Source organism: Cervus elaphus, chromosome 5 (genome assembly GCF_910594005.1).
Source record: "Cervus elaphus chromosome 5, mCerEla1.1, whole genome shotgun sequence".
Lineage (NCBI taxonomy): Eukaryota > Metazoa > Chordata > Mammalia > Artiodactyla > Cervidae > Cervus > Cervus elaphus.
The window spans coordinates 27,353,405-27,378,988 of NC_057819.1; the positions used below are offsets into that span (position 1 = coordinate 27,353,405).

Sequence of the window (25,584 nt, forward strand, 5' to 3'; positions counted from 1 at the left end):
AGAAGCCAGCACACCACAACTAGAGAGTAACCCTTGCTTGCTGCAACTAGAGAAAAGCCCATGTAGCAATGAAGACCCAGCATGGCCAAAAATAAATGAGTAAATAAAAACAAAAGAAAATGGGGAGAAACTAGGAAGTTACTGATGGTGCCCACAACTTCCATCCCCAGGAGACCCTCTGTGTGGGAGGAGACAGTTGGTTGGCTTTCAGCAGCTTGGCATCTCATCTGCTGTTCATTTCCACGGCTGGGTGAGCCAAGCCTGCCCTGGGGCCCCTCACCAATGCATAGCTGAAGACTTTCATCATTGGGAAGGAGGGAGCAGCTAGGATTGGACTGTTGCTTGGCACTGGGCCTGATGGGGGAAAGAAACAGCCAGAACTTTTTGTCCAGCTTCCCTCCCAGTGTCCTGCAGTTCTAAATGCAATCGTGAAGCATCCTCTTGCCCAAGAGAGCCTCTTGGAGGCCCTAGGAGAGCCCTGGTGGGGGGTGTGCTGCTTCTCAGCTCCAGCCTTGGAATGTGAAAGCCATGGACAATACATGAACAGAGGGGTGTGGCCATGTACCAATAAAACTTTATTTATAAAAATAGGCAAGGGGCCTTGGGTTATCGTTTGCTGACCCCTGCCTTAGACTAACACGAGAAGGCGCCTGGCCCTGGGTTAGCAGCTAGAACAGGGGTCCCTCCCCGGACTGCCAACAAGCTCCTGTGGACGAGACGTCAGGTCTGTATGTTTAATCACTCTTTCCTGGACCAAAGCAGTCACAGCCGCCTCCTCACCCGGCGCTGCCCTTGGGGTTGTCTTTGATGTCACCGCAGCTGCTGCTGTCCCGCTCCCCTCACCAGCCAGGGTTTAGGTGGAGATACTCACAGGGGCAGCCCCACCCAGGGCTGGAGACATCGGGAGCTCAGAGTTCACAGGGGGCTATTTCTGCCTGGGGGATGGACAGGGGCTCAGCACATGCAGAAGTGGCTGCGGGTGGCTGGACAGGAATACCGTAGAAAAGGCACGTGATTTGGAGCTGGAGTTGGCTGTCAGCTGATGCGCTCAGGCAGAGCCGCCAGCTGAGGGGGGTCCGCGCTCCTGGAGGAGAGGCTGGTCCCGGCATCAGCCTCCAGAGCATAGGGAGGTCCCTGGGTCCCAGGTGACAGGGCCCGCCAGCAGCCATGGAGAAGTCAGTACCCAAGGTGGTGCAGGCCCGAGCAAGGCCCTCTGGGTTCGAGTGGTGGATTGAGTGGGGGGGCCCCACACCTGCCCCAGGTCCTTGGAGTCTTCACTGGGGTGAGGAGGCAGGGTGAGGCTGGGGGTCAGTGCCGCCCTGGCTTGATCCAGTTTCTGATGGTCCATTTCTGTCCTGAGCACCTCTGCACCACCAGGCGGAGCCCGAAGTTGGCATCCTTGGACATCTCCACCTCCAGGCACCGGCCCGTGTCTCTGCTCACAATGGGGCCGCCCTGCGAGGGAGAGAGACCCAGCGAGCCCATGGGTCCCATCCCAAGAGCTTCCCAGGAGTGGGGTGATGCCAAGGCCACCTGAGGGTCTGGGTCCTGCCTCTCCCCAGCCCTCTGTCTCCCATCCCTCTGTCCCCACTGACCATCTGCTCTCCAACACTGCCTCCCAACAGCCACCTCCCTTCTCCTGGGGTCCCAGGAATGACCAAGACAATGGACTACAGGGGCCTTGAGATGGGCATTCCCCCCAATATGCCTCCCTGACCCCTGGCAGGTCCGATCTGCCCATTGGTCACCTCTGCAGGCCCTCTGATCCTTTGAACATCAAGGGCTCTGGCCCAAACCTGAGGATCCCAGGCTCATATCCTGTTCTCTTTCCTCCAGACAGGTCCTTCCCATGCACTCTGGACCTCACTGTCCTGGCCCCAAACCCAGCCTCCTGGGGACTCTGATCTCGTTGACTCTACGTGACAAGGTGACAGCTCGTTCCTGCTGTACCTGGGAGCCCCCAGACAGCACTGTGCACACATCTGTCCCAGGGTCTCCTGCTTGGGAGGAGTTGGGTCAATCTCAACAAATCTCTGGGGCTTCCCAGGTAGCAGTAGTGGTAACAAACCCGCCTGCCAATGCAAGAGATGTAAGAGAAGCAGAAGCAGGTTGGATCCCTGGGTTGGGAAGATCCCCTGGAGGAGGGCAAGGCAACCCACTCCAGTATTCTTGCCTGAAGAATCCCATGGACAGGGGAGCCTGGCAGGCTACATAGACCATGGGGTCACAAAGAGTTGATAGCACTGAAGCAACTTAGCATGCATGTCCACAACAAATCTCTGGGCAAATCCAGCGTGGTCCCACTCAATCAGCAGCAGGGGCAGTCAGACCCCACCCCTTCTGTCTAAACCCTTCCCCCACCCCCAGGAGGCTGGAGGAGTCGGCAGTGTGGGGCAGCGAGGCCCTGAGGAGGCAGCCAGGGCGCTGGGACCAGCCCAGCCCTTCCTTGACCTTGACTGCGAGCAGATCCCCTAACGTCTGTGGAGGCGGTTCATGTGGGAACAGCTGATCCAGCGCCCCTGGGCCTTGAAGTTCGGCCCCCGCTGCCCTCAGCTTCCCCCACGGGCTGGCCCAGAGACCCCGGGGTCCCAGCAGCCCTCTGACCTGGGTGAAGTCCCACAGCCGCTGCGCGGGCCGGGCCACATCCTCGCACTTCTTCAGGGCGGGCGTGCGGCCCCTGCCGTCATCCACCAGGCACTTGGAGTCAGGCAGGAAGGCGGTGGAGCCCAGGGGGCCCAGCTGCAGCAGGCCCTCGGCGCTGTACCGCACCAGCTGAGGAGAGACCATTAGAGCGGGGTGCGTGGGCACAGGGTGACCGTGCGCAGCGCTGGGCCTGAGGCCCTGAAGGGGGTGGGCGGGGCGGGGCGTTGTGGGCGGGGCCAGCCCAGTCACCAGGGCCAACCTTCCTGGGGAAGGACTGGCCCTCCAAGGAGATCGCTTAGCCCTGGCATGCAGAGGAGGCTGTATCTGGTGGACCCAAGCCCCCAGCCCTATTCCTTCTGCAAATCTCCCCAGGAGGACCGCCTCCGACCCCTTCCCCTGAGCTCCGCGCAGACCCCACCCTCCGGGGAACCGGAGCCTCAGCCACCCGTCTCCCTCTGAACCAGAAGCAGCCCCAAGTTTACGATCCCAGGTTACGTTATTTGCCAAATACCAGGTAAGCAACATCTGTGCTCTAATGAGGAAACCAGTGCTCCAGATTCCTCTGCGCCTGGGCTGTGTGGCTTTGGACAAGTCACGTCACCTCTCTGTGCCTCGGTTTCCTGATTTGTGAGCAGATAATGCCAGTGCCTGCCTGGCGGGGCTGCCGTGAGGACCCTAGGGCACCGCACGCAGAGCTCGCTGAGCACACAGGGGTCACTGTGCTTCTCGCCTTTCTCCTGTTTGCTTTCGGATAAGAGCGCGCGCGCACATACACACACAAACACACTGCTGTGTTTTCCAGTACAATCTGATAGAACACCACCTTCCCTGCACCTTCACTTGGCCCTGCGACGCTGACACCCCCGTCAAGCGTGGGGCCCACATTTTCTACCGAGTACTCCTGCGGGGGATGGAGGGGGGCGTGTGAACATCGCAGAAATCCTGCCACCGACTCTGGGGCAAGGTGTCAAGACTCAGGACACCTCCCGCATCTCCTTGTACCCTGCTGATGGGATGGCTGCTCTGCAGTGAGGAGCCTGGGGCAGCCTGGCCGGGTGGGGGTGGAGGCTACGTGGGGAGGGCCAGAGACCCCAGAGCAGCCAGCTGACGGCAGCTCAGAGGGTACCCCGCCAGCCTGCCGGGTGGCCTGGGTGATGCTGTGCAGATGACGGGCCCTGCTGCAGATTTATGAGCAAAGTGGTCCTTTCAGGTCATTTTGCCTGGGGACAGGTGATCACGGATATGCTCATGCCCCTTCTCTGTTAACTTTCTGACTCTGAGGAGGGTTGAATCTGGGACCTGCAGCCCGTGAACTCCTGCAGCATGAGCTCCAGGTGGGCTGCCTGTGGCTTCAGCCTTGCAGGTAAGGACTCAGTGGAGCCGGGCATGGTCAGTGCGCAGGAGGGCCAGCAGGGTGGGTGAAGCACAGGGATGGTGGCCCATCCCTGTGCCCATGGAGGACTGGACAGCCGGAGGGTCTAGTCAGAAGGCTGCACTGCACCAAGGAGGAGTCTCCGCTCCTGTGCCTCTGGCCAGCGGCTCCCCGGCCTGCCTCAGACACCCAGCCGGGGTGGGGGTGGGGCAAACCAGGCTGAGAAGGGCATGGGCTACTGTAGGCCATCGCTGCTGGCTTGTGGGGAAGCCACATACTTTTTAGAGATGCATCCTCAGGAAGCATCGACTCTGGGATATCACCCTCAGATTCCTTGGGCTCTCCAGAGCTGGTGGGTCACAATGTCCCAGTGGAAGGGATGGGGGAGAGGACTTCAATAATCCAGGCTTGCGTGTGAATGGGCCAGTCATTGAGCACTGGCAGGGAGTGGGTTAAGTGATGTTTATCAAACTGCCAGTCAGGCAAGAATTAGGCACCTACTGTGTGCTCAATATGGTGCTGGGTATAATGTGACTGAAGTTGCCGGACAGGAGTCCAAAAGCTCAGAGTCCAGTCCAGGACAACGAAAGTGTCACAGGCACTTGTCTTGGTCCACAGAGGGTGGAAGGCAACTTACAAAAACAAACAACAACAAAAAACAAACCCTGCAATGTAATAAAACAAAGTACTGAAGAAATAAAGTCAAAGGGAAAATGGGGAGCAGAAAAATATGTTATTCCAGGAAGCAGCATAGTAAACAGACTGTGTGAAAATGGGCAGGTAATTAGCTGCTAAACGAGGAGACTCAGAAGAGAAGAGGGGCTTCCCAGGTAGCTCAGTGCATGAGACACAGGAGACGTGGATTTGATTCCTGGGTCAGGAAGATCCCCTAGAGGAGGAACTAGCAGCCCACTCCAGTATTCTGGCCTGGAAAATCTCATGGACAGAGGAGCCTGGTGGGCTACAGTCCATAGGACTGCAAAGAATCAGACAAAACTGAGTGACTGAGCATGCACCTGATGTTTGCAGAGGTGAAAGGATTCAATGTCTGCAATGTGCTTTAAAATGACTCAGAAAAAAGTAGATGATGCAAACACAGCCCAATCTGAACACCGTCGCATCGGACCAGGGGTGGAAAACCGTGTCTGTGAAGGGCAGGGAAAAAGCAAGCGTGCTCTGTGGACACTGTCACATGTCCTTTCTCTTCTTTTCCCTCCATAAACCTTTAAAAAGCTAAAAACCATTCTTTGACTGGCAGGCTGCTGTTTGCTGATCCCATGAGTGTGTGGTTGGTCATCTTAAGACTTTTCTACTTTTCTGGATGTTTGAAAATTATCAGAATAAAACCTGACAAGTTAAAGGAAAGTCCTCTAAACAACCCCGAGGCTATCTATCGAGTCCAGCCCGGGAGGGGTCCCGTGCCTATGTGGAGGTGGACGCACTTGCCCTGTGTCCTTCTCAGGCACATTGGTCAAACCAGCACGGTGGACAGAAGACAGAGGGCTGGGCCCTACCATGAAGGGTCCATGCATTCATCTGTGTCCACTAGCTGAAGACTGTTGACTAACCATCTACAGGTGTGAAGATTTGGGTCCAAGACTGGATTTCTTTATGGCCATTGTTAGAGGCTGTATATTGTCATCCTGCTTATTTAACTTATAGGCAGAGTACATCATGCAAAATGCTGGGCTGGGTGAAGCACAAGCTGGAATCAAGGTTTCCAGGAGAAATACCAACAACCTCAGATATGCAGATGACACCACCTTTATGGCAGAAAACAAAAAGGAACTAAAGAGCCTCTTGATGGAAGTGAAAGAGGAGAATGAAAAAGCTGGCTTAAACTCAACATTCAAAAAACGAAGATCATGGCATTCAGTCCCATCACTTCACAGCAAATAGATGGGGAAAGAATGGAAACAGTGACAGACTGTTTTTTTTCTTGGGTTCCAAAATCACTTCAGATGGTGACTGCAGCCATGAAATTAAAGGACACTTGCTCCGTGGAAGAAAAGCTATGACAAACCCAGATAGCATATTGAAAAGCAGAGACAGGGACTTCCCTGATGGTCCAGTGGCTAAGACTCTGAGCTCCCAATGCAGGGGGCCTGGGTTCGATCCCTGGTCAGGGAACTAGATCCCACATGTCTCATCTAAGACCTGATGCAGCCAAATAAATACATATTAGAAACAAAAAGAAAATTAGAGACCCTACTTTGCTGACAAAGGTCCATCTAGTCAAAGCTATGGTTTTTCCAGTAGTCATGTATGGATGTGAGAGTTGGACCATAAGAAAGACTGAGTGCTGAAGGATTGATGCTTTTGAACTGTGGTGTTGGAGAAGACTCTTGATAGTCCTTTGGACTACAAGGAGATTAAACCAATCCTAAAGGAGATCAATCCTGAATATTCATTAGAAGGACTGATGCTGAAGCTGAAGCTCCAATACTTTGGCCACCTGATGCAAAGAGCTGGCTCATTAGAAAAGATCCTGATGCTGGGAAACATTGAAGGCAGGAAGAGAAGGGGACGACAAAGGACAAGATGGTTGGATGGTATCATCAACTCACTGGACATGAGTTTGAGCAAGCTGTGGGAAATGGTGAAGGACAGGGATGCCTGGCATGCTGCAATCCATGGGGTCGAAGAGTTGCACACGACTGAGTGACTGAACAATTGTCATAGTCTGAACTGTGCCCACCCCCCCTGCAAAGTCATGTTGAAGTCCTAACCCCCCAGTACCTGTGGATATGACCTCATTTGGAAACATGGTCATTACCGAAGCACTCTAGGGAAGATGAGGTCACACTGGGCTTGTTGTTGTGGGTTAGTTGCTAGGTGTTGTCAGACTCTTTTCACCCCCGTGTATTTTATCCCATCAGGCTCCTCTGTCCATGGGATTTCCCAGACAAGAATACTGGACTGGGTTGCCATTTCCTTCTCCAGGGGATCTTCCTGACCCAGGGATCGAACCTGGGTCTGCTGCATTGGCAGGTGGATTCTTTACCACTGAGCCACCTGGGAAGCCCCATACTGGGTTAAGGTGGCTCTAATCCAACATGACTGGTGTCCTGATAAGGAGAGAAGACAGAGACATGGGAGAAAGGAAGGGGAAGATGAAGATACAGGCCATATAACCCATGTGCCGATGAAGGCAGAGACTGGAGGGAAGTGGCCACAAGAAAAGAACTCCAAGGGCCACCAGAGGCAGAAGGGAATGTCCCTAGAGCCTCAGGAGGGAGCACAATACTGCTCATACCGGAATTTCAGATTTCTGGTCTTCAGAGCTGAGAGAATAATGAACATTTGTCATTTAAGCAAGTGCCCAGTTGGCTGTACTTCATCGCGGTGGCCCCAGGACACTAACACAGCTGGGGACTAGGGTTTGGGGGCATAGCTTGTCCCCCTTAATATTTCAACAGCCTCCATGGAGACCAAACAGACTGAAGTTGTTTGCAAAGAAGAAATCACTGTGGGTGTGTCTGGCTTGGCTATGGACACAGGTCCATCAGATGTTTCCGTGGGGCTCGGCCACGTGGGCTGGCCTCCCCTGTCCACCTGCCTCCACCTTCACTGTTTCCAGCAGCAGCGAGGCCCCTTCTGCTGGCTGCCCCAGGGTCCCTGTGTGGAGAGGGCTTCCCCAGGGAATTGAGCGGGGTCGCTGGAACACCCACACCTCACCCAGCCACGCGAGTCCCTGCCCCAAACACCTCGAGGCCAGCCCTGCACTGCTTCTCTCCACAGCAGGGCTCAGTGGGAAATGACCACGTCTGCCTGTCACCTTGTGTTGCTTCCCCTCGAGGGAGCAGACAAACAGAGCCTGTCCAAAGACACCCTACAAAACATGGCCCCTCACTTAGGATCTATGCCGGCCAAAGGACTCCCCTCCCATGTCTGATGGGCCCAGCAAAGTGGATTTCTTCCTGGAGGCCTCATTAGCATCTTGATGTCATCAGGGGTCCTGGGAGGAGGTGGCAGGGTGGGAGGGAGAAGGTGTGCTCTGTCATTATAGGCTCAGGGGTCCCTCCCATCCACAACGCACCCCTGGGCAGCTGTGTGGACATGTCAGCATCCATGGATGTCCTAGAGCACAGATTCAGAGAGCTTGGAGGGGCCAAGTGTCATTTTGGGGGTTAATTTTAAAGAAGACACAACACCCATTGAGAAAAAGCATTTCTCCTACAAGCTGTCCTATACCCCTGAATCCACTGATTCCACCAGCCTGGAGTCTGCATACCTGCACCCACCAACTTCACTGGCCTGGGTTCTGGACACTGGCATGGATGTTTTTAAAGCCCTCCAGGTGACTCTGAGCTGCAGCATGGTTTGGCAGGTGTTCAGCGATAAGAACTGGTGGTTGATGTGATACTGCCTGGGTTTTGTCTACCCTGTGGCCACCCTCATCTTCCACTTCAGTCCACACAGCAGCCTGAGAAGTAGGTACCATGATCATCCCATCTGATGGATGGGGATACTGAGGCACAGATGTTAGGTGATTTGCCCAAGGTCCGTTTGGCACCAAAGCTCTTGCTCTTAATTTATCTGGGGCCTGAACTCAGCCACTGTGGCGTCAGGACGCCCCAGCCAGCCTGACCCCGCTCCCTGGGTGCCACCTCTGGCTGTGGTCTGGGCTGTGGTCCCTGAGAGACATCACCATCCTCCCTACCTGGGAGGACATCCCGTGGCAGGGATACAGGATGGCGCGGTCATCGTCCTCTGCTCCTTGGTCTAAGCAGTAGCCGCTGGCTTTGCTGTTTCTCACCTACGAACAGAAGCCAAAGGAGAAGCCCCATCACAAGGACCCCTAAGGCCAAAGCAAGCTAGAAGGGCTTTACTCACCTGTACCTTGCCCAGGGCCAGCGGTCTCAGGAAGGGGTAGTCCTCCCAGGATGAGAGGGGAAAGGAAGGGGAGGGGGAGGGGAGGATGGCGCTCTGGCCAGTGGGCTGGCTGAGGAAGACTAGCTGGCTCCTGTGAATGGCCTCCCCGAGTTCAGGCCTTTGGCTGTATGACTGCAGCTCCTCCTGTTAATAGCGGTGGGGTTGGGTGGGGGTTGTTGCTATTCCCATGGTCCCCTTCTGGGCCTGCCTAGAGGCTTGTGTGGCTGATAGATGCAAGAGATACCTGTGTGCAGCTCTGAGCCTCGGGATTCCTGCAGCTCCCACTCTGCCCAACCCTGACTCCACCCTGACAGCAAGCCGGGCCCTGCTGGGGTGACAGACAGGGGAGAGGAGGCCTGTCCCCCAGCACAGACCAGAGCAAGGACACAGTGCTCTTCCTGGCTTTAAGGAGAGGTGGGTATGGCCATGCGTGTGGGGGCTGGGGCAGACAGGAGGGTCTTCCCACAGCTGGTGCCTCTCCTGGTGTGTCTCTGAGTCCTTCCATCATGCTCTCAACATGCAGGCACTGGTGGCACACGAGCAAGGTGGTGCATGTGACCACCTCCACCTACAGGCCTTTGCACGTGTGTGCTCATGTTCACATGTTATTTTGTCTCAGCAACAAGCATTTGTAATGCGCCGGGCATTCGATGGATGGGGTCAGTGTACAGAGGGGAAAATGTATGGGGTAGCTTTTTGTGTGCATGTATGTGAGCAAAACTGTGTGCAAATGTGTACTTTTGTGTCTGTGTACACTTACACATGTGTGCTTGCTTAGTCGCTCAGTCATGTCCGACTCTTTGCGACCCCATGGACTATAGTCCACCAGGCTCCTCTGTCCATGGGGGTTCTCCAGGCAAGAATACTGGAGTGGGTTGCCAAATCTTCCTCCAGGGGATCTTCCCAACCCAGGGATCGAACCCAGATCTCCCACATTGTGGACAGATTCTTTACCATCTGAGTCACCAGGGAAGCCCAGGAATATTGGTATGGGTAGCCTATCTCTTCTCCAGGGAATTTTCCCAACCCAGGAATCACACTAGGGTCTCCTGCATTGCAGGTGAATTCTTTACCAGCTGAGCTACCAGGGAAGCCTGCAGACTCACACATGTATATGCATTTGCATGGATCCACGCATGTGCATGTGGGCACGTATAAACACATGTATGCGGCACATGTACACACACACACGTGTCTCCAAATCTACTTTGTGATCCGCGGTGGCAGGCATGCATGTGTGTCCAAGCAGCTCTTACACTGGCGTGTGAGTGTGCCTGTGCGCTCTGCCGGCTGCTGTCCATGGACGTTCACACAGGGACAGGCCAGGGAGCTGGGAGGCGGGGTGCGGGGTGCCAGCCATCCGTGGAGGCGGTACCTCTCCGTACGTGAGGGTGTCGTTGTATGTCCTCATCTCCGGGTACACGTTGTCCAGGTACCACTTGAAGCTGCGGCACTTCAGCCTCTGGCGCAGGGCCAGCCGCTCGGACACGTCCCCGAAGTCCACGCCCGGGTTCTACGAGACCGGAAGTGAGGCAGGGCAGACGCTGGGGTGTACGGAGCCCCGACAACCCAGGCCACTACCCAGGGTGGGGGAGCTGAGGGACCCACAGGCACCCCTCCAGGAGTGTCCCTGCCCTCAGGCTTCCTTGTCTGGGACCCTCCTGTCCTCCCAGGACCCTGCAAGGTCCAGGGCAGCAGGGCTGATGGCAAAGGCCTGGTGTCTCTGGCCTGTTTGCAGAAGGTCCCGCTGGAGACCAGCCTGGCCTTCAGTCGGCCACTGGCGGCGTGTGTGGGCCTGGCTTGCTTGTCATGCCCTGCACACTCACCTGGGAGGTAACTTAGAACATCCTGAGTACTCCTGTTTACTGGGGCTGGGCCAGGAGGTCTGTGTTACAGGATGATTTATGGGGGTTACTGTGGGCATTAGCTTGACCTCTGCAGGGACCTGAGACCAAGTCTGGGCACACGGAGATCAGCCACGTGCACATGAGCCCCATAAACTCCAGACACTGAGACTCAGGTGACCTTCCCTGGTTGGTGACACCCTACATGCCCTGCTGCTGGGAGAATTCAGCACTGTCTGTTCTTTCATCATAACAAACCCCAATCCCCAAGTGACAGCTCTCCTGAGTTCTGAGTCCTTGTAGCCAAACACTGAAGCTCAGGGTGGTCCCGGAGGCCCTGGCGTTCAGTGAAAGGTGGAGGATGTGGATGGGTCGGAGGAAGCCCCCTCCCTAAGCCCAGGTCCCAGAGGCGTTGATGCCAGCTAAGGACTGCCCTCAGGCATGGAGAGAAGGGCACACTCTGGCTGGACTTGGGTGCGAGCGGCCCTGGGAGATATCACCAGATGCTGGGCTATGATCTGACTCAATTCAGAAGATTCCAGTGAAGCTGTTTAAAATACCAGGACATTTTGCACATAATGAAGATAATTGTTGCTTCTTAACTTTTTTGTTATACATACGAAGCTCTATCTTTTGACAGCTAAAAATCCACACATACACATGTGAGCCTATATGTGTGTGTGGATCCTAAAAGAAGATCCAGCTCTTTCTGTGGGTGGATGTGAAAAAAAAAAAAAAACTGTTCCCAGGACAAGTCTACCCCCAGAGACTCAAATCCTCCTGTGTCCAAGGAAGCAGCTGTGTGTGAAGCCTGGGTCTGCAGTTGGACTGCAGAATCAGTTGGGGGCTTGGGGGACAAGGAGAGCCTGTCCTCAGCACACACACGCCCATGTATATACATGCATGCACATGATGCACACACACATGTATGCCCAAGCCCCCTTCTCAGGCTGCCCTGCCCCCCAGGCACTGGTTAGGACCCTCTGGCTCACACCCAGTTCCTGCTTCTGGCCAGCAGCAGCATGCAGACCCCTGGCGTGGGCCTCCTGCCTCCACTCCCCGCAGGGTGGGTAGATCCGGCTGCAGACACCACACATGAGACAAGCCGCCATCCCCAGGCCCTGAGACCCTCGTGACAGGGTCCTGTGGAGGACCGAGTTACATGCCTACTCTGCTACTCATCAGCTGGGCACACTCTTGTGTGCAAGGCATGGGGTCATCATATCACTGTGGACTCCTGCAGAACTGACATGAGAGGCTTCCGCAGGGCGAGGGGGATGCTTGTGTGTCCCAGGAGGGGCTGTGGTCACCCTGGGGGAGCTCTCTCCTCAGTGCCACCTCTGCAGCCTCTCAGGGGCTCGTAACTTCTAGTGAAGGAGCTCTTGTGGTGGTGGAGGGGTCTGCCAACGAGTGTCACAGCTGTTGGAAACAGGCTCTCCTTGCTGAAGGAAATGATGTTTCTGAGATGGAGCTGTCCAGGAGGCCCCACACTGCGTGGATGGGCTGCGCCCTTGGATGACTCTGAGGCTGTCCCCATGTGTTGCCCCCATCCCCGGCCCCTCCCCGCCCAGCTTGGCCAGCTTACGGTCATGGGGATATTCCAGGCCATGTACACGTGGGACTTGAAGCCATCCATCCACACCTCGGCCGCTCGCAGGGCATTGCGCTTGGCGTAGTAGTCGATGTCATTGTTGTAGGGCTTCTTGGTGCGCTCGATGTGGGCCACACGGGAGCAGGGCAGCACCTCCATGCTGCCGCCGCACTGCCACACCTGCGGGGCACCCGAGGGCCCTGGGTAGTGGCCCCGCCCCTCCCGACAGCCACCGGGGGCCGAGGCCACCAGCCCTCCCTCCCTGCCTCCCCTGCCCACGGTCCCCAGGACAGGTCTTCCCTCCCAAGCGTGAGGAGGCCTGGCCACCTGGGCTATTCCAGGGGAAGAGGCCAACCAGAAGCTAAGGCCTTGGGCTAAGTTCACCAAAGCCTGGGCGCAGGCCTCTCCTTCTGGATTTCCCACCAAATCTCATTTCTTTTGCACATTCCTTGATCTAAACAATGGAAGGATTTTTCCTGACACCCTGACACTTCATTATTATCCCTATCCTGTGGCCCCCGCCCCCACTCAGCATTTGCTCCGGGCCCGGAGTCTGGCCCGAGAGGCTTACCTCCCACCAGCAGCTGCCTCCACCACCTCTGAGCTGGAACAACCAACCTACAGTCTAATTTTAAAAGAGCAGCTTCCTGTGCAAACGCCACCCAAACCACTCCAGATAACTTCAATCCAAGGGTGCACTTGCTACGCAAACATGGCTTCAAGCACCCCAGACACAATCTCAGTCTAAAGAAAAGTCTAAGGAAACAACTGCTTCCTCTGCAAATAGGGTTCCCTAAAGTCCCTCACTGATGCAACCTGCATCATGATCTCCTTTTATGCCTGCTTACTTCTTGCACTGCTTCACCTCAACAAAACTCAGCCTTACTAGACATGGGCTGTATTAGTCTATTCCATTCTATCCCATCCTGCCTGTGATGGTTAATTTTTTTTGGAATTTTTTATTTTGTATTGGGGTACAGATGATTAACAATGTTGTGATAGTTTCCGGTGAACCGCAAAGGGACTCAGCCATATATATATACAGTACTGGGGCTTCCCAGGGGGCCCTAATGGTAAAGAACCCACATGCCAATGTAGGAGAGGTAAGGGACATGGGTTCGACCCCAGCCCAGGGATCCATTTCCGATACAGGGATCCATTCTCCCCCAAACCCCGCTCCCGTGTGATGGTTAACTTTATGTGCTGTGGGGTGCCCGGATATTTGGTTCAACATTACTTTGGGTGTGTCCAGGAGCATGTCTCCAGGTGAGATGAACACTTAGGTGGGTGGGCTGAGTAAAGCAGATTGCCCTCCTCAGTGTGGGTGGGTCCCAACCAATCAGTTGAAGGCCTGAGTGTACAAAAAGGCTGAGAGAGGCACAATTATTTTTCTCTGCCTAACGGTCATCAAGCTGGGATGCTGGTCTTCTCCTGCCTTCAGCCTTGAGTTGGAAACATACCCTTGGCTCTCCTGGGCCTCCAGCTTGCCAGCTCTGGGTCTTGTGCCTCTCAGCCTCCATCACTGTGTGGGCCAAGTCCTTGTCTCTGGAGAACCCAGACTATTATCCTACCATATCACATCCCACCCCATCCCACTGAAAAATGCTAGTACCATCCACTAGGTTGATGTCACCATGAACAAATCAGTCTGAACAACTTGGCCCAAGCTCTCTTCAATCAGATTGTTACCCCTAGGCCTCTTCTAATTTAGACATTTTGGAGGTGCCAGGCACGTGCTCAGCACCTTACTCACTTCATCTCACTCACCCCCACCATTACCCAGGAAGGACGGGTACCATGGGCAACATTCTCCCCACTGTACAGAAGAAGATACTGAGGGTCAGAGAGGTTAAGCCAGTCACACAAGATCACGGGATATGACCAGGCCTGATTGATCCAGAACCTCTTAATGTCTATGTTGTGCTGCCCACACCTCCCACACACAGACACTGTCTCCTGGAAACTGTCATCTTTTATAGTTGAAATGTAACATCAACTCACAAACATTTGTCCAGTCAGCCAAAGACCTAAGAGTTGTTGTTTCTGATCACAGTGAAGATGGGTTTTAATTCACTTCCTGTTGCCCAGTTATTAGACATTTAAATCTTCCTCCTTCCTTTTTCAATAGTTCCTTCACTATTCAAAACAATGCTGCAATCTACATTAAAATTGCTTTCTTGGGACAAACCTTCACCATAACTTGGCAGGCATGGGTGCTTTAAGCTAAAGTCTTGATGACAAGTACAATAGGGTGTCTCTCAGCCTTGAGCATGGATTTCACTCTGTGGGTTCCTCTGGCCTCTTGTTTGGCCTTCTTCAGCCTAGAAATTCTTCCTTATGCCCAGTTTAAGTGGCACCAGCTTCCTCAAAGCCTATTTCTCCCTCACAGCGACTGTGAAGAGTGGCTGTGACGCATCGGGGCTCCAGCCTAAGCATCCAGAGCCCACCTCAGGGGCCCCTATGGAGAGGCATGGAAAGTTGACCCTGACACCAGTTAGAGGCCGCCCATGTTTCCTGGGACCACCATAAACAAGGACCACAGACCAGGTTTAAACAACAGACACTTACTCCCCCACAGCTCCAGGGGCCCTGCTCCCTCGGGGGCTCCAGTGGAGGACCCCACCTGCCTCTATCAGCTTCTGGTGGCCCCGTGCCTTCCACCACACGGCCTCCTTCTCTGTGGGTCTGTGTCTTGCCTTCTCCTCTCCTCTTTCTGGTAAGGACACCAGCTGTCAAATTTACAGTGGTTTGGTTTAGTTGCTAAGTCGTGTCCAACTCTTGCAACCCCATGGACTGTAGCTCACCATGCTGCTCTGTCCATGGGATTTCCCAGGCAAGAATACTGGAGTGGGTTGTCATTTCCTTTTCCAGGGGATCTTCCCAACCCAGGGATCAAACCTGGGTCACCTGCACTGCAGACAGATTCTTTACCAACTGAGCCACTGGGAAAGCCCTGTTGTGCTGTATGGTGCTAAGTCACTTCAGTCATGTCCAACTCTGAGATCCTATGGACTGTAGCCCAACAGGCTCCAGGAAGCCCTCTACACCCTAAATCCAGGAGGATCCTGTCTCAAGACCCCTCACAGATTCTTGGAGGATGTATCATTGGGGTTGCCACTCACCTACCATAGTTGCCAAGCTCCCATTTCAGCAAAGAAGACAGCCTAGCCCTATTCCTCCTGTGTTCCCACTCTGCCTCCAGACAGAGGAAGAAGGCAGGAAAATCTCAGTGGACAGTCGATGGCCCCTTCTCACATCACCCACAGCCAGGATAACAAATCATGTCTGAGCAAGTCAGACATCCTGGGTCAGGGAGGCTGCCTGCTCCTCGTGGCTCACTGAGCCTGTGCCCAGCACCAGCTCCCCTGGCCCAGCTCACAGCTGCTTGGGACCGCCGCTCTGCACCCTGCAGAGGGCAGAGGGCAGAGGGCAGCATCTGCCTCCCTTGCTGGGTGGTGAGAACCCTGTGTGCTCTGTGTCAGAGATGCTGGCTGAGGTTTATGCCTGCATTGTCTTGCTTCCACATCACTGGAGGAGGGACTGCTGCCCATCCTGGCCTGACCCTGGGGAGCTGCAGGGGGCAGGTGGGGGGCACTGTGGAAGCTTTGAAAGGCCAGGCCCGTGTGCCACTCCCACCCCTTCGGCTCACTGTGCTATGCTTAGTCAATCAGTCATGTCCGACTCTTTGGGACCCTATGGACTGTAGCCTGCCAGGCTCCTCTGTCCATGGGGATTCTCCAGGCAAGAACACTGGAGTGGGTTGCCATGCCCTCCTCCAGGGGATCTTCCCAACCCAGAGATTGAACCCAGGTCTCCTGCATTACAGGCAGATTCTTTATTGTCTGAGCCATCAGGGAAGCCCAAGAATCTTGGAGTGGGTAGCCTATCCCTTCTCCAGGAAAACTTCAGGACCTAGGAATTGAACCGGGGTCTCCTGCATTGCAGCTGGATTCTTTACCAGCTGAGCTACCCGGGAAGCCCGGCCGTGACTTTGATTCACACATCTCTATCAAATTCCAGCAAGAGGCCCAGCTGCCCGCCAGCCTGGGAATGCAGGTAGACACTTGGTGAGCCAGGAACCTTCCCGGAGGCCAAACATGGAAACAAACAAAAGAAGCTCTGCAGACCTGCAGGGCAAGCATCTGTCCATCTTCTGTGGCCACCTTCACCGGATGTTTTCTGAGGGGCCTCCCTGCTGTCCATCATCCCTGCCCAGTCTCCACCTCAGGCTAGAGGTTCTTCAAAACCCATGTCCAGCCATCCAGTCCTCTGACCCTCCCAGGACTCACCACCCCTCACCCCTGCTCTCCCTCTGCTCATCTCAGACCCCGCCCCACAATCTGCCACGGCCTCTGCACTGGCTGCTGCCTCCATCAGGAACGCCCTCCCCCCTCCCCGGATCTCGGCCTGCCTGGCTGCCTCTCCAGCCTCAACTCCTCAGATGTCACCTCCTCCGCAATTCCCCCCTGAGCACCCCATTTAAAGCTGCAGCCTCTCTGGCCTCATTCCCCTGACCAGCTTTATTTACCTCTGTGACTTCTGTCCCCTTCTCACATGGGACACCATTGGCCTGCTGATTTCATTTTGTCTGTCTGCCCACTACAACATAAGCCTCGTCAGTGGGGTTTTCCATTGCTGTGTTCCCAGCTGATAAAGCTGGACCAGGAGAGAACAGTGAGGTGAAGAGAAACCGCAACAATGCCACGTGGGATGGGTGGGGGATTAACCTGTCTTCAGTGCAGATGAAAATGAGAACTGAGGCTCAGAGGTGTTAAGAAGTACATCCAGCGTCACATAGCTAGTTCGTGGTAGGGCAGGGACTCAGAACTGTTGCACGAAGCCCCTGAAGTTGCTCTTCACCCGGGGCTGTGGACAGCGTCACGGGGCTGATCCACACGATCTAAGTGTTCTGGTCACACCCACTCTGTGTCACAACCGTTAATTATTAATATCTCAACCAAGGTGGTTAACTGCCACCCAAACAGAATAGCAGACATGAGGCAGAGGGCCAGGGGCCAGACCTGCAAGCAGCAGCTTGAGGGGAGGCTCAGGGCACCTGCCCACCCCACCCGAGGGACCCCCCTGCCTGCAGGGACCCCTGTCCCTCAGTCAGCAGGTCTCCTCAGCTCCTGGAGCCTCAGGGCTGGAATTCCAGAGCTGCAGCTTTCACACATAAGCCCTTCTCCTTAAAAAGTCTGGAAATAATGGTCTGCCAGCAGGGATGCCAATGAAAGCTTATTTATCCTCCAGCCCCAGCACAAGCCTGACCTGTGCCCCAGTAGAAGCCAAGGGGCTGGGATGGTGCCCTGGTGACTGGGCTGAGTGTGGCCTGGGGACGGCAGGGTGGGTGACAGCGTCTGGTGCCTTCCCTCTAAGGGTGCTCATCATGAATCAAGTTGCCATTTCTCGTGGTTTCTTGTCCATCTTCCTCCTGCACCACAATGATCACAACAACATTCTTGGAGAGACCTGCTATCAAAAAGCCAGTGCTTCCCGCAGTTGAGTGGAAAAGGAAAACAGTGCCGGCCGCTTGGCCTTGGCGTTCATCCATGTGGCGGTGGGAGGCTATGGGTCTATACATCATTTTTATGGAGACGTTTCTCTGGACTCTGAGTTCATTTCCTTAACCGCACAGCCTCCCTGCAGCCAAGAGCGTGGCACGCGGCCCCTTGCCAGCCCCCTTCTCTGTGAGCCAGTCTGTCTTCAGGGCGCTGAGCCTGGGCTGGGGAACACGGATGGGGTTGGGGGCCTGCAAGTGCTGCCAAAACAGGGGCACCCCAATCTGCTCCATAGTAGGAGCTCCTGGGGGAGCTAAAAGTCCTGTGGTCTGGGCTTCACCCCTGGCGACCACATCAGAACTGATGATCAGATGGTCGACTCCCTGGGGACTGGAGTCTGCACTCAGGCAGAAGGCCGTGCTGTCTCTGGGCCTCCTGGGAGGTGGAGGGAGCGAGCCCCGCGATTCTGTTTGGATAAAGCTGAACACAGGTGTCCCTGCTGTTGCAACCAGGGTTTCCAACTGGGACCCCCCAAGAGAGGCGATGAAGTGACAAGGCCTGCAGGTTCAGCCCTGCAGTGAGACCTGCTCACACACCCAACTCATAGTTACCGCTGGGATAGCTCGCCCTGTGGACATGCAGTGTTCTGTGGAGCTACCCCCGCCCCATGGCAGGGACACTCAGGAGGGTCGCCTGGGGGCCTGCTGGGGCCTCTGCTCTCTCCTGGCAGCAGTGGAGTCCGAGGGTCCAGTGTCCCGGCCACTGGAACAGAAGGCAGGTCTGTGCTGACACATCAGGCCCAGAGCAGAGACCCAGCAAGTCTCAGGTCCTTCAGAGCTGGCGGCCCAGTCAACAGGCTCAGCTGATTTTCACAGACGCAGCCCCGGTCGCCTCCCAGGATGGAGGAGGAGGCAAGGTCCAGACGCCTGCTCCCCTCTGACTCAGGGTTGATCCCCAAGGCCTCAGGGGCCCCAGGGTGGAAGCTGGAGAGAGGCCAAGGGTACTGCAGCTCCTCACTCCTGGGAGTGGTCTGGGAGCCGGTCAGCAGTGCGGACAGTCAGGCCCAGCTGGCCCTCCCTGATCAGAACTGAAGTGCCTTTGGGAGACCTGGCGGGAGGTGCCACTGTAATGGCCAAGCTCCTTTTTATGCATCCAATCTCCCCACAGGTGGTCAATGACTGTCCAAACAGATGCTGGCCATAAAACACCAGTCTGGGAACACAGGCACAGTCTGAGCCATGAGTGCCTCCCCAAATGTCTGTCCATGCTTCTTGCACTTTCAGAGGACCTGGGGACACCACCCCCTTCAGTATTATTCAAAAAGATTACCCCAAAGGGCATTGGAAAAGAGGGCGTTGACGCCTATGCCCAAATGCACGTCCATGACCTGTAACAGCTGGCTCACTCGGAGATGGCTGGTGTGGCTGCATGGACTCGAGAGGCCAGAGGGGAGCTCTGCAGAAGGTCAGGGCTGAAGAGGGGAGAGGAGGGCTGGCCTGTGTATTAACTGTCTTTTTATTTTAAATTTTAATTTTTATTGGAGTGTAGTTTACCTCCAGTGCTGTGTTAGTTTCCAGTGTATAGCACATGGATCCATTTATACATATACATGTATCGATTCTTTGTCCCTTCTCTTTACTCTGATGCTTTGACATCTGGGGCCTTGCCAACTTGGAAGGACTGCTTCTCCCAGGTTCCCAATTCCAGGGGGCTGTAAACCGTTCACGTGAGCGCCCCATCATGTGCAAACCAACCAGCCAGAGCTCCACTCCAACCCCCTCTTTGGGCTCTCTTGCCCAGGGTGATGCCAGTCCCAGGCCCCAGAGCCCTGGAGTGATGCCACCAGCCACTGCTGGGCTCCCCCACCACCCCCAGCCTTCCCTGGGAACCCCAGTAAAGGCTCTGACGCCGGTGTACCCCACCCTCTGCCTCCTGACCTCCCCGTGGCCCCTCCTCCTGGGAGCTGGCAGTAAACCCCTCCTGTCAGTGGCCATCATCTCCAGACCCGCTGGCCTCTCCATAAGTGAATAATGAAACAGCTGGCCAGGGATGGCAGCCACCTAGGGGCTGGGACAGCAGGTGACAAGGGGTCTTAGACCCCAATTCCCTCTTAGATTTCATCTTGCAGAGCAGGGTACACCTCACTCCATGCAGGCCCATTCCTATTATTATCCTATGACTGCGTTGGAGGAGGATTTTAGCTGCTGGGCAAACTTGGAATATCCTGCTTTGAGAGTTCAGAAGCTGCCAACTTTCACGTGAGGGCCTCTGAGAGCTTTCTGCTGGTCCCAGCGTCCTCATGACCTCTCTCTGGTCCAGTCTGTTTGAAGCCCACTTGGAGGAAACTATACAGAAACGCTGGCTCATGGAGGTGCAGACCCCAGACACAGTGGCCCCTCCCCAGCCACTTGGACAGAAGTCATCAGTTTCACCAGTGACCTGCTCAGGACCCTCGTCTTTCTCAAATGATCTGCAGGTGACACTTGGGAGGCTTTCGGTGACACAAACAGTGCTTCGCATCCCAAGCTGCAGCTGTATCACCCTCCTGCAGGCGGCATCAATTATGAAATTATGTGCCTGGAGATGACTTCTAGCTGGCATCTGAGCCACGGCCTACCCCAGGACTCTGCTCTGAGTCCAGGTGGGAAGGGTTTTCTGAGTGTGGCCCTACCCTCCTGGTGATGCTGTTTCACAAGTTCATCCACCAGAGACATCCTCCCCCGTTTCCCAGGGAGCTCAGGTCCTCTGGGGTCTCTGAGGGGTCACACAGAGGGTGACACAGCCCAGTTCACCCCGATGGCCCCAGCTGGCCATTTAGTCTCTGAGGCCCAAGACCCGAGGATGATGAGAATGACCCTTTTCAGTATCAGGATTGACTGATCACTTTAATCAGCAACTGGATTTCACTGGATCCGGGCAAGAGTGCACATCTGGTTGCTGTCTGTGTGCACAGAAGTTTGGGGTTTTTTTGGGGGGGGTGTGACAGAATGTGGTCCACTGGAGAAGGGAATGGCAAACCACTTCAGTATTCTTGCCTTGAGAACCCCATGAACAGTATGAAAAGGCGAAAAGATAGGACACTGAAAGATGAACTCCCTAGGTTAGTAGGTGCCCAATATGCTACTGGAGATCAGTGGAGAAATAACTCCAGAAAGAATGAAGGGATAGAGCCAAAGCAAAAACAACACCCAGTTGTGAATATGACTGGTGATAAAAGCAGGGTTCAATGCTATAAAGAGCAATATTGCATAGGAACCTGGAATGTTAGGTCCATGAATCAAGGCAAATTGGAAGTGGTCAAACAGGAGATGGTAAGAGTGAACATCGACATTCTAGGAATCAGTGAACTAAGATGGACTGGAATGGGTGAATTTAACTCAGATGACCATTTTATCTACTACTATGGGCAGGAATCCCTTAGAAGAAATGGAGTAGCCATCATAGTCAACAAAAGAGTCCAAAATGCAATACTTGGATACAATCTCAAAAGTGACAGAATGATCTCTGTTCATTTCCAAGGCAAACCATTCAATATCACGGTAATCCAAGTCTATGCCCTGACCAGTAACACTGAAGAAGCTGAAGTTGAATGGTTCTATGAAGACCTGCAAGACCTTCTAGAACTAACACCCAAAAAAGATGTCCTTTTCATTATCGGGGACTGGAATGCAAAAGTAGGAAGTCAAGAAACACCTGGAGTAACCGGCAAATTTGGCCTTGGAGTACAGAACAAAGCAGGGCAAAGGCTAATAGAGTTCTGCCAAGAGAATGCATTGGTCATAGCAAACACCCTTTTCCAACAACACAAGAGAAGGCTCTACACATGGATATCACCCGATGATCGATGCCAAAATCAGACTGATTATATTCTTTGCAGCCAAAGATGGAGAAGCTCTATACAGTCAGTAAAAACAAGACGAGGAGTTGACTGTGGCTCATATCATGAACTCCTTATTGCCAAATACAGACTGAAATTTAAGAAAGTGGAGAAAACCACTAGACCATTCAGGTATGACCTAAATCAAATCCCTTATGACTATACAGTGGAAGTGAGAAATAGATTTAAGGGACTATATCTGATAGACAGAGTGCCTGATGAACTATGGATGGAGGTTCATGACATTGTACAGGAGACAGGAATCAAGACGATCCCCAAGAAAAAGAAATTCAAAATGGCAAAATGGCTGTCTGAGGAGGCCTTACAAATAGCTGTGAAAAGAAGGGAAGTGAAAAGCAAAGGAGCAAAGGAAAGATATACCCATTTGAATGCAGAGTTCCAAAGAATAGCAAGGAGAGATAAGAAAGCCTTCCTCAGTGATCAATGCAAAGAAATAGAGGAAAACAACAGAATGGGAAAGACTAGAGATCTCTTCAAGAAAATTAGAAATACCAAGGGAACATTTCATGCAAAGATGGGCTCAATAAAGCACAGAAATGGTATGACCCTAACAGAAGCAGAAGATATTAAGAAGAGGTGGCAAGAATACAAAAAAGAACTGTACAAAAAAGATCTCATGACCCAGATAATCACGAAGGTGTGATCACTCACCTAGAGCCAGACATCCTGGAATGTGAAGTCAAGTGGGCCTTAGGAAGCATCACTATGGACAAAGCTAGTGGAGGTGATGGAATTCCAGTTGAGCTATTTCAAATCCTGAAAGATGATGCTGTGAAAGTGCTGCACTCAATATGCTAGAAAATTTGGAAAACTCAGCAGTGGCCACAGGACTGGAAAAGGTCAGTTTTCATTCCAATCCCAAAGAAAGGCAATGACAAAGAATGCTCTAACTACCGCACAACTGCACTCATCTCACACACTAGTAAAGTAGTGCTTAAAATTCTCCAAGCCAGGCTTAAGCAATACGTGAACTGTGAACTTCCAGATGTTCAAGCTGGTTTTAGAAAAGGCAGAGGAATCAGAGGTCAAATTGCCAACATCCACTGGATCATCGAAAAAGCAAGAGAGTTCCAGAAAAACATCTATTTCTGCTTTATTGACTATGCCAAAGCCTTTGACTGTGTGGATCACAATAAACTGTGAAAAATTCTGAAAGAGATGGGCATACCAGACCACCTGACCTGCCTCTTGAGAAACCTGTATGCAGGTCAGGAAGCAACAGTTAGAACTGGACATGGAACAACAGACTGGTTCCAAATAGGAAAAGGAGTATGTCAAGGCTGTATATTGTCACCCTGTTTATTTAACGTATATGCAGAGTACATCATGAGAAACGCTGGGTTGGAGGAAGCAAAGCTGGAATCAAGATTGCTGGGAGAAATATCAATAACCTCAGATATGCAGATGACACCACCCTTATGGCAGAAAGTGAAGCGCCTCCTGATGAAAGTGAAAGAGGAGAGTGAAAAAGTTGGCTTAAAGCTCAACATTCAGAAAACTAAGATCATGGCATCTGGTCCCACCACTTCATGGGAAATAGATGGGGAAACAGTGGAAACAGTGGCTGACTTTATTTTTCTGGGCTCCAAAATCACTGCAGATGGTGATTCAGCCATGAAATTAAAAGACGCTTACTCCTTGGAAGGAAAGTTATGACCAACCTAGACGGCATATTAAAAAGCAGAGACATTACTTCGCCAACAAAGGTCCATCTAGTCAAGGCTATGGTTTTTCCAGTAGTCATGTATGGATGTGAGAGTTGGACTATAAAGAAAGCTGAGCACCGAAGAATTGATGCTTTTGAAGTGTGGTGTTGGAGAAGACTCTTGAGAGTCCCTTGGACTGCAAGGAGATCCAACCAGTCCATCCTAAAGGAGATCAGTCCTGGGTGTTCATTGGAAGGACTGATGCTGAAGCTGAAACTCCAATACTTTGGCCACCTGATGCGAAGAGCTGACTCATTGGAAAAGACCCTGATGCTGGGAAAGATTGAGGGCAGGAGGAGAAGGGGAGGACAGAGGATGAGATGGTTGGATGGCAGCACCGACTCAATGGACATGGGTTTGAGTGGACTCCGGGAGTTGGTGATGGACAGGGAGGCCTGGCGTGCTGCGGTTCACGGGGTCGCAAAGAGCGACTGAGCGACTGAACTGAACTGAACTGGGGTAGGGCGCGCTTCTTCAAGCAGCCACTCGGACCGAACGAGGGGCACCTCCCTGCGACTCCGCGCCCTCCCGGTGTCTGTGGATGGAGAGGGAGAGCGGGTGTGGAAGGTGGCGTTGGAGGACTCAGGGTTCAGACTGAAGCCGGGGAGCACGCAGCCGCCTCGCCCCAGCGCCCCATCCCGGGAGCCGAGGGGCGGTGGTGGGGGAAACCACACCCAACAGGGCTGGGCGGTGCCAGGCTCCGGGGAAGGGAGGCGGGGCTATGCGGCCCTGCAGCCGGCAGAGGAGAGGGGGAGGGAGGAAAGGAAGGGGGGAGGATAGAGGAGATTGGGGAGGGGGGATAGAGGAGACGGGGGAAGGGAGGGGGGAGGAAGAGAGAAAGGGGAGGGGATAAGGAGGGGGGAGGTTACGGGGAGAGGAGGAAAGAGACGGGAGAGAAACAAAAGGGAGCGGGACCATCCGGCTGGAGTGCTCTGCTGCTGCTGCTGCTGCTAAGTCGCTTCAGCCGCGCTCGGCCGGGTGGGAAAGAAGGGGCAGCCGCTGAGTGAAGGCTGGAGGAGCAAATGAGAAGCCCCTGGAGGCCCACCTCCGCGCATCTCTTCCGAGGTGGCAGCTGTGCCGGAGCGGGGGCGGGGCCGGCGTTTCCAGGCTCCTCCCGGGAGGGCTTGTCCGCGTGGCCTGTTTATTGCTTGGATCCACACCAGAGGCACCGCAGCAGGGTGACAGGCAGGGTGGGGCAGCCAGAGGTGGGGTGTGGGAGCCCGCCTGGCGTCTTGTCACCGTCCCACCCTGCGGCCCTGAGCGGCATGTTCTCTGGCAGAGCGAGGCTCCTGGCAGATGTCGGTGGGTCCCCAGGCCTGTAGCACGGGCTCCTGGCTTCCCTCCGATGTGTCCCGGGCCGTCACTGGCCATCTCCCTCCTGAGAGCCATGCGCCCTTGTCATCACTCTGGGAAGCGGCTCCACAGTCTGTGGGGGAAATGCTTTCCTTTTGGACCTAAGAGCAGGGAACTCATTGGCAGGGCCGGAGAGAGCCCGAGGGGTGGAAACTGAAGCTTTACTGAGTGTTGTTCTGAGGTTAAAGCTGGCTTTGTCCAGGCCAGCTATGAGGAGCGTCTTCCTGGGTTTCTCAGCTTGTCTTCCTCAGAGTAGCCTGCGCTTATACATGGTGAGGAAAACTTGGGCCTAATTTAGTTTATTTTTGATTCCAAGGTTTACATATGATGAACTGTGTATGTTTCCTTCTGGATGTTGGAATCCACTAAGCATGATAATAGTTGATTTTCACCATGAAAATACTGCGGATGGGACTTTGCCTGGCAAGCTATGGTCAACATCTACTCACATTAGCTTCTTTCTCTCTCTCTCTTTTTTTGCCTTTGTAAAATCCATGGATCCAAAACCAATCAAACTGTCCATCCATCCACCCATTTACTCATTAATAAACCCATTCATCTACCCATCCACCACTTATTGAACGCCTAGCCACCATCCACTCATCTATGCATCCATCTAGCCATCCGTCGAACCATCCATCCATCCATCTGTCTATCCATCCACTCACCCACTCATCCATCCATCCATATATTCATTCATGCATTCATCTGTATTCGTTCTTAAATCAACATGACTCTAGGCACTGTGCAAAGGTGTATTAAGAACAAATTGAGAGGCAAAGCAAGTTCAGTGTTCCTAGCCCA

General features: G+C 53.9%; 1 protein-coding gene across 1 annotated transcript in view; it reads right to left on the reverse strand.

Annotated features, from left to right (window-relative positions):
* Positions 1-558: 558 nt before the first annotated feature.
* The window catches only part of GALNT9 (polypeptide N-acetylgalactosaminyltransferase 9), a 119,734-nt gene continuing 94,708 nt past the window's right edge, over positions 559-25,584 (reverse strand). The window contains exons 7-11 of the mRNA XM_043902160.1: positions 12,320-12,505; positions 10,266-10,403; positions 8,679-8,774; positions 2,605-2,772; positions 559-1,455 (exon numbers count right to left, since the gene is read on the reverse strand). Coding sequence (XP_043758095.1) covers positions 1,309-1,455; positions 2,605-2,772; positions 8,679-8,774; positions 10,266-10,403; positions 12,320-12,505 — 735 coding nt within the window. The 3' untranslated portion in view covers positions 559-1,308. The remainder of the gene's footprint in view (positions 1,456-2,604; positions 2,773-8,678; positions 8,775-10,265; positions 10,404-12,319; positions 12,506-25,584) is intronic.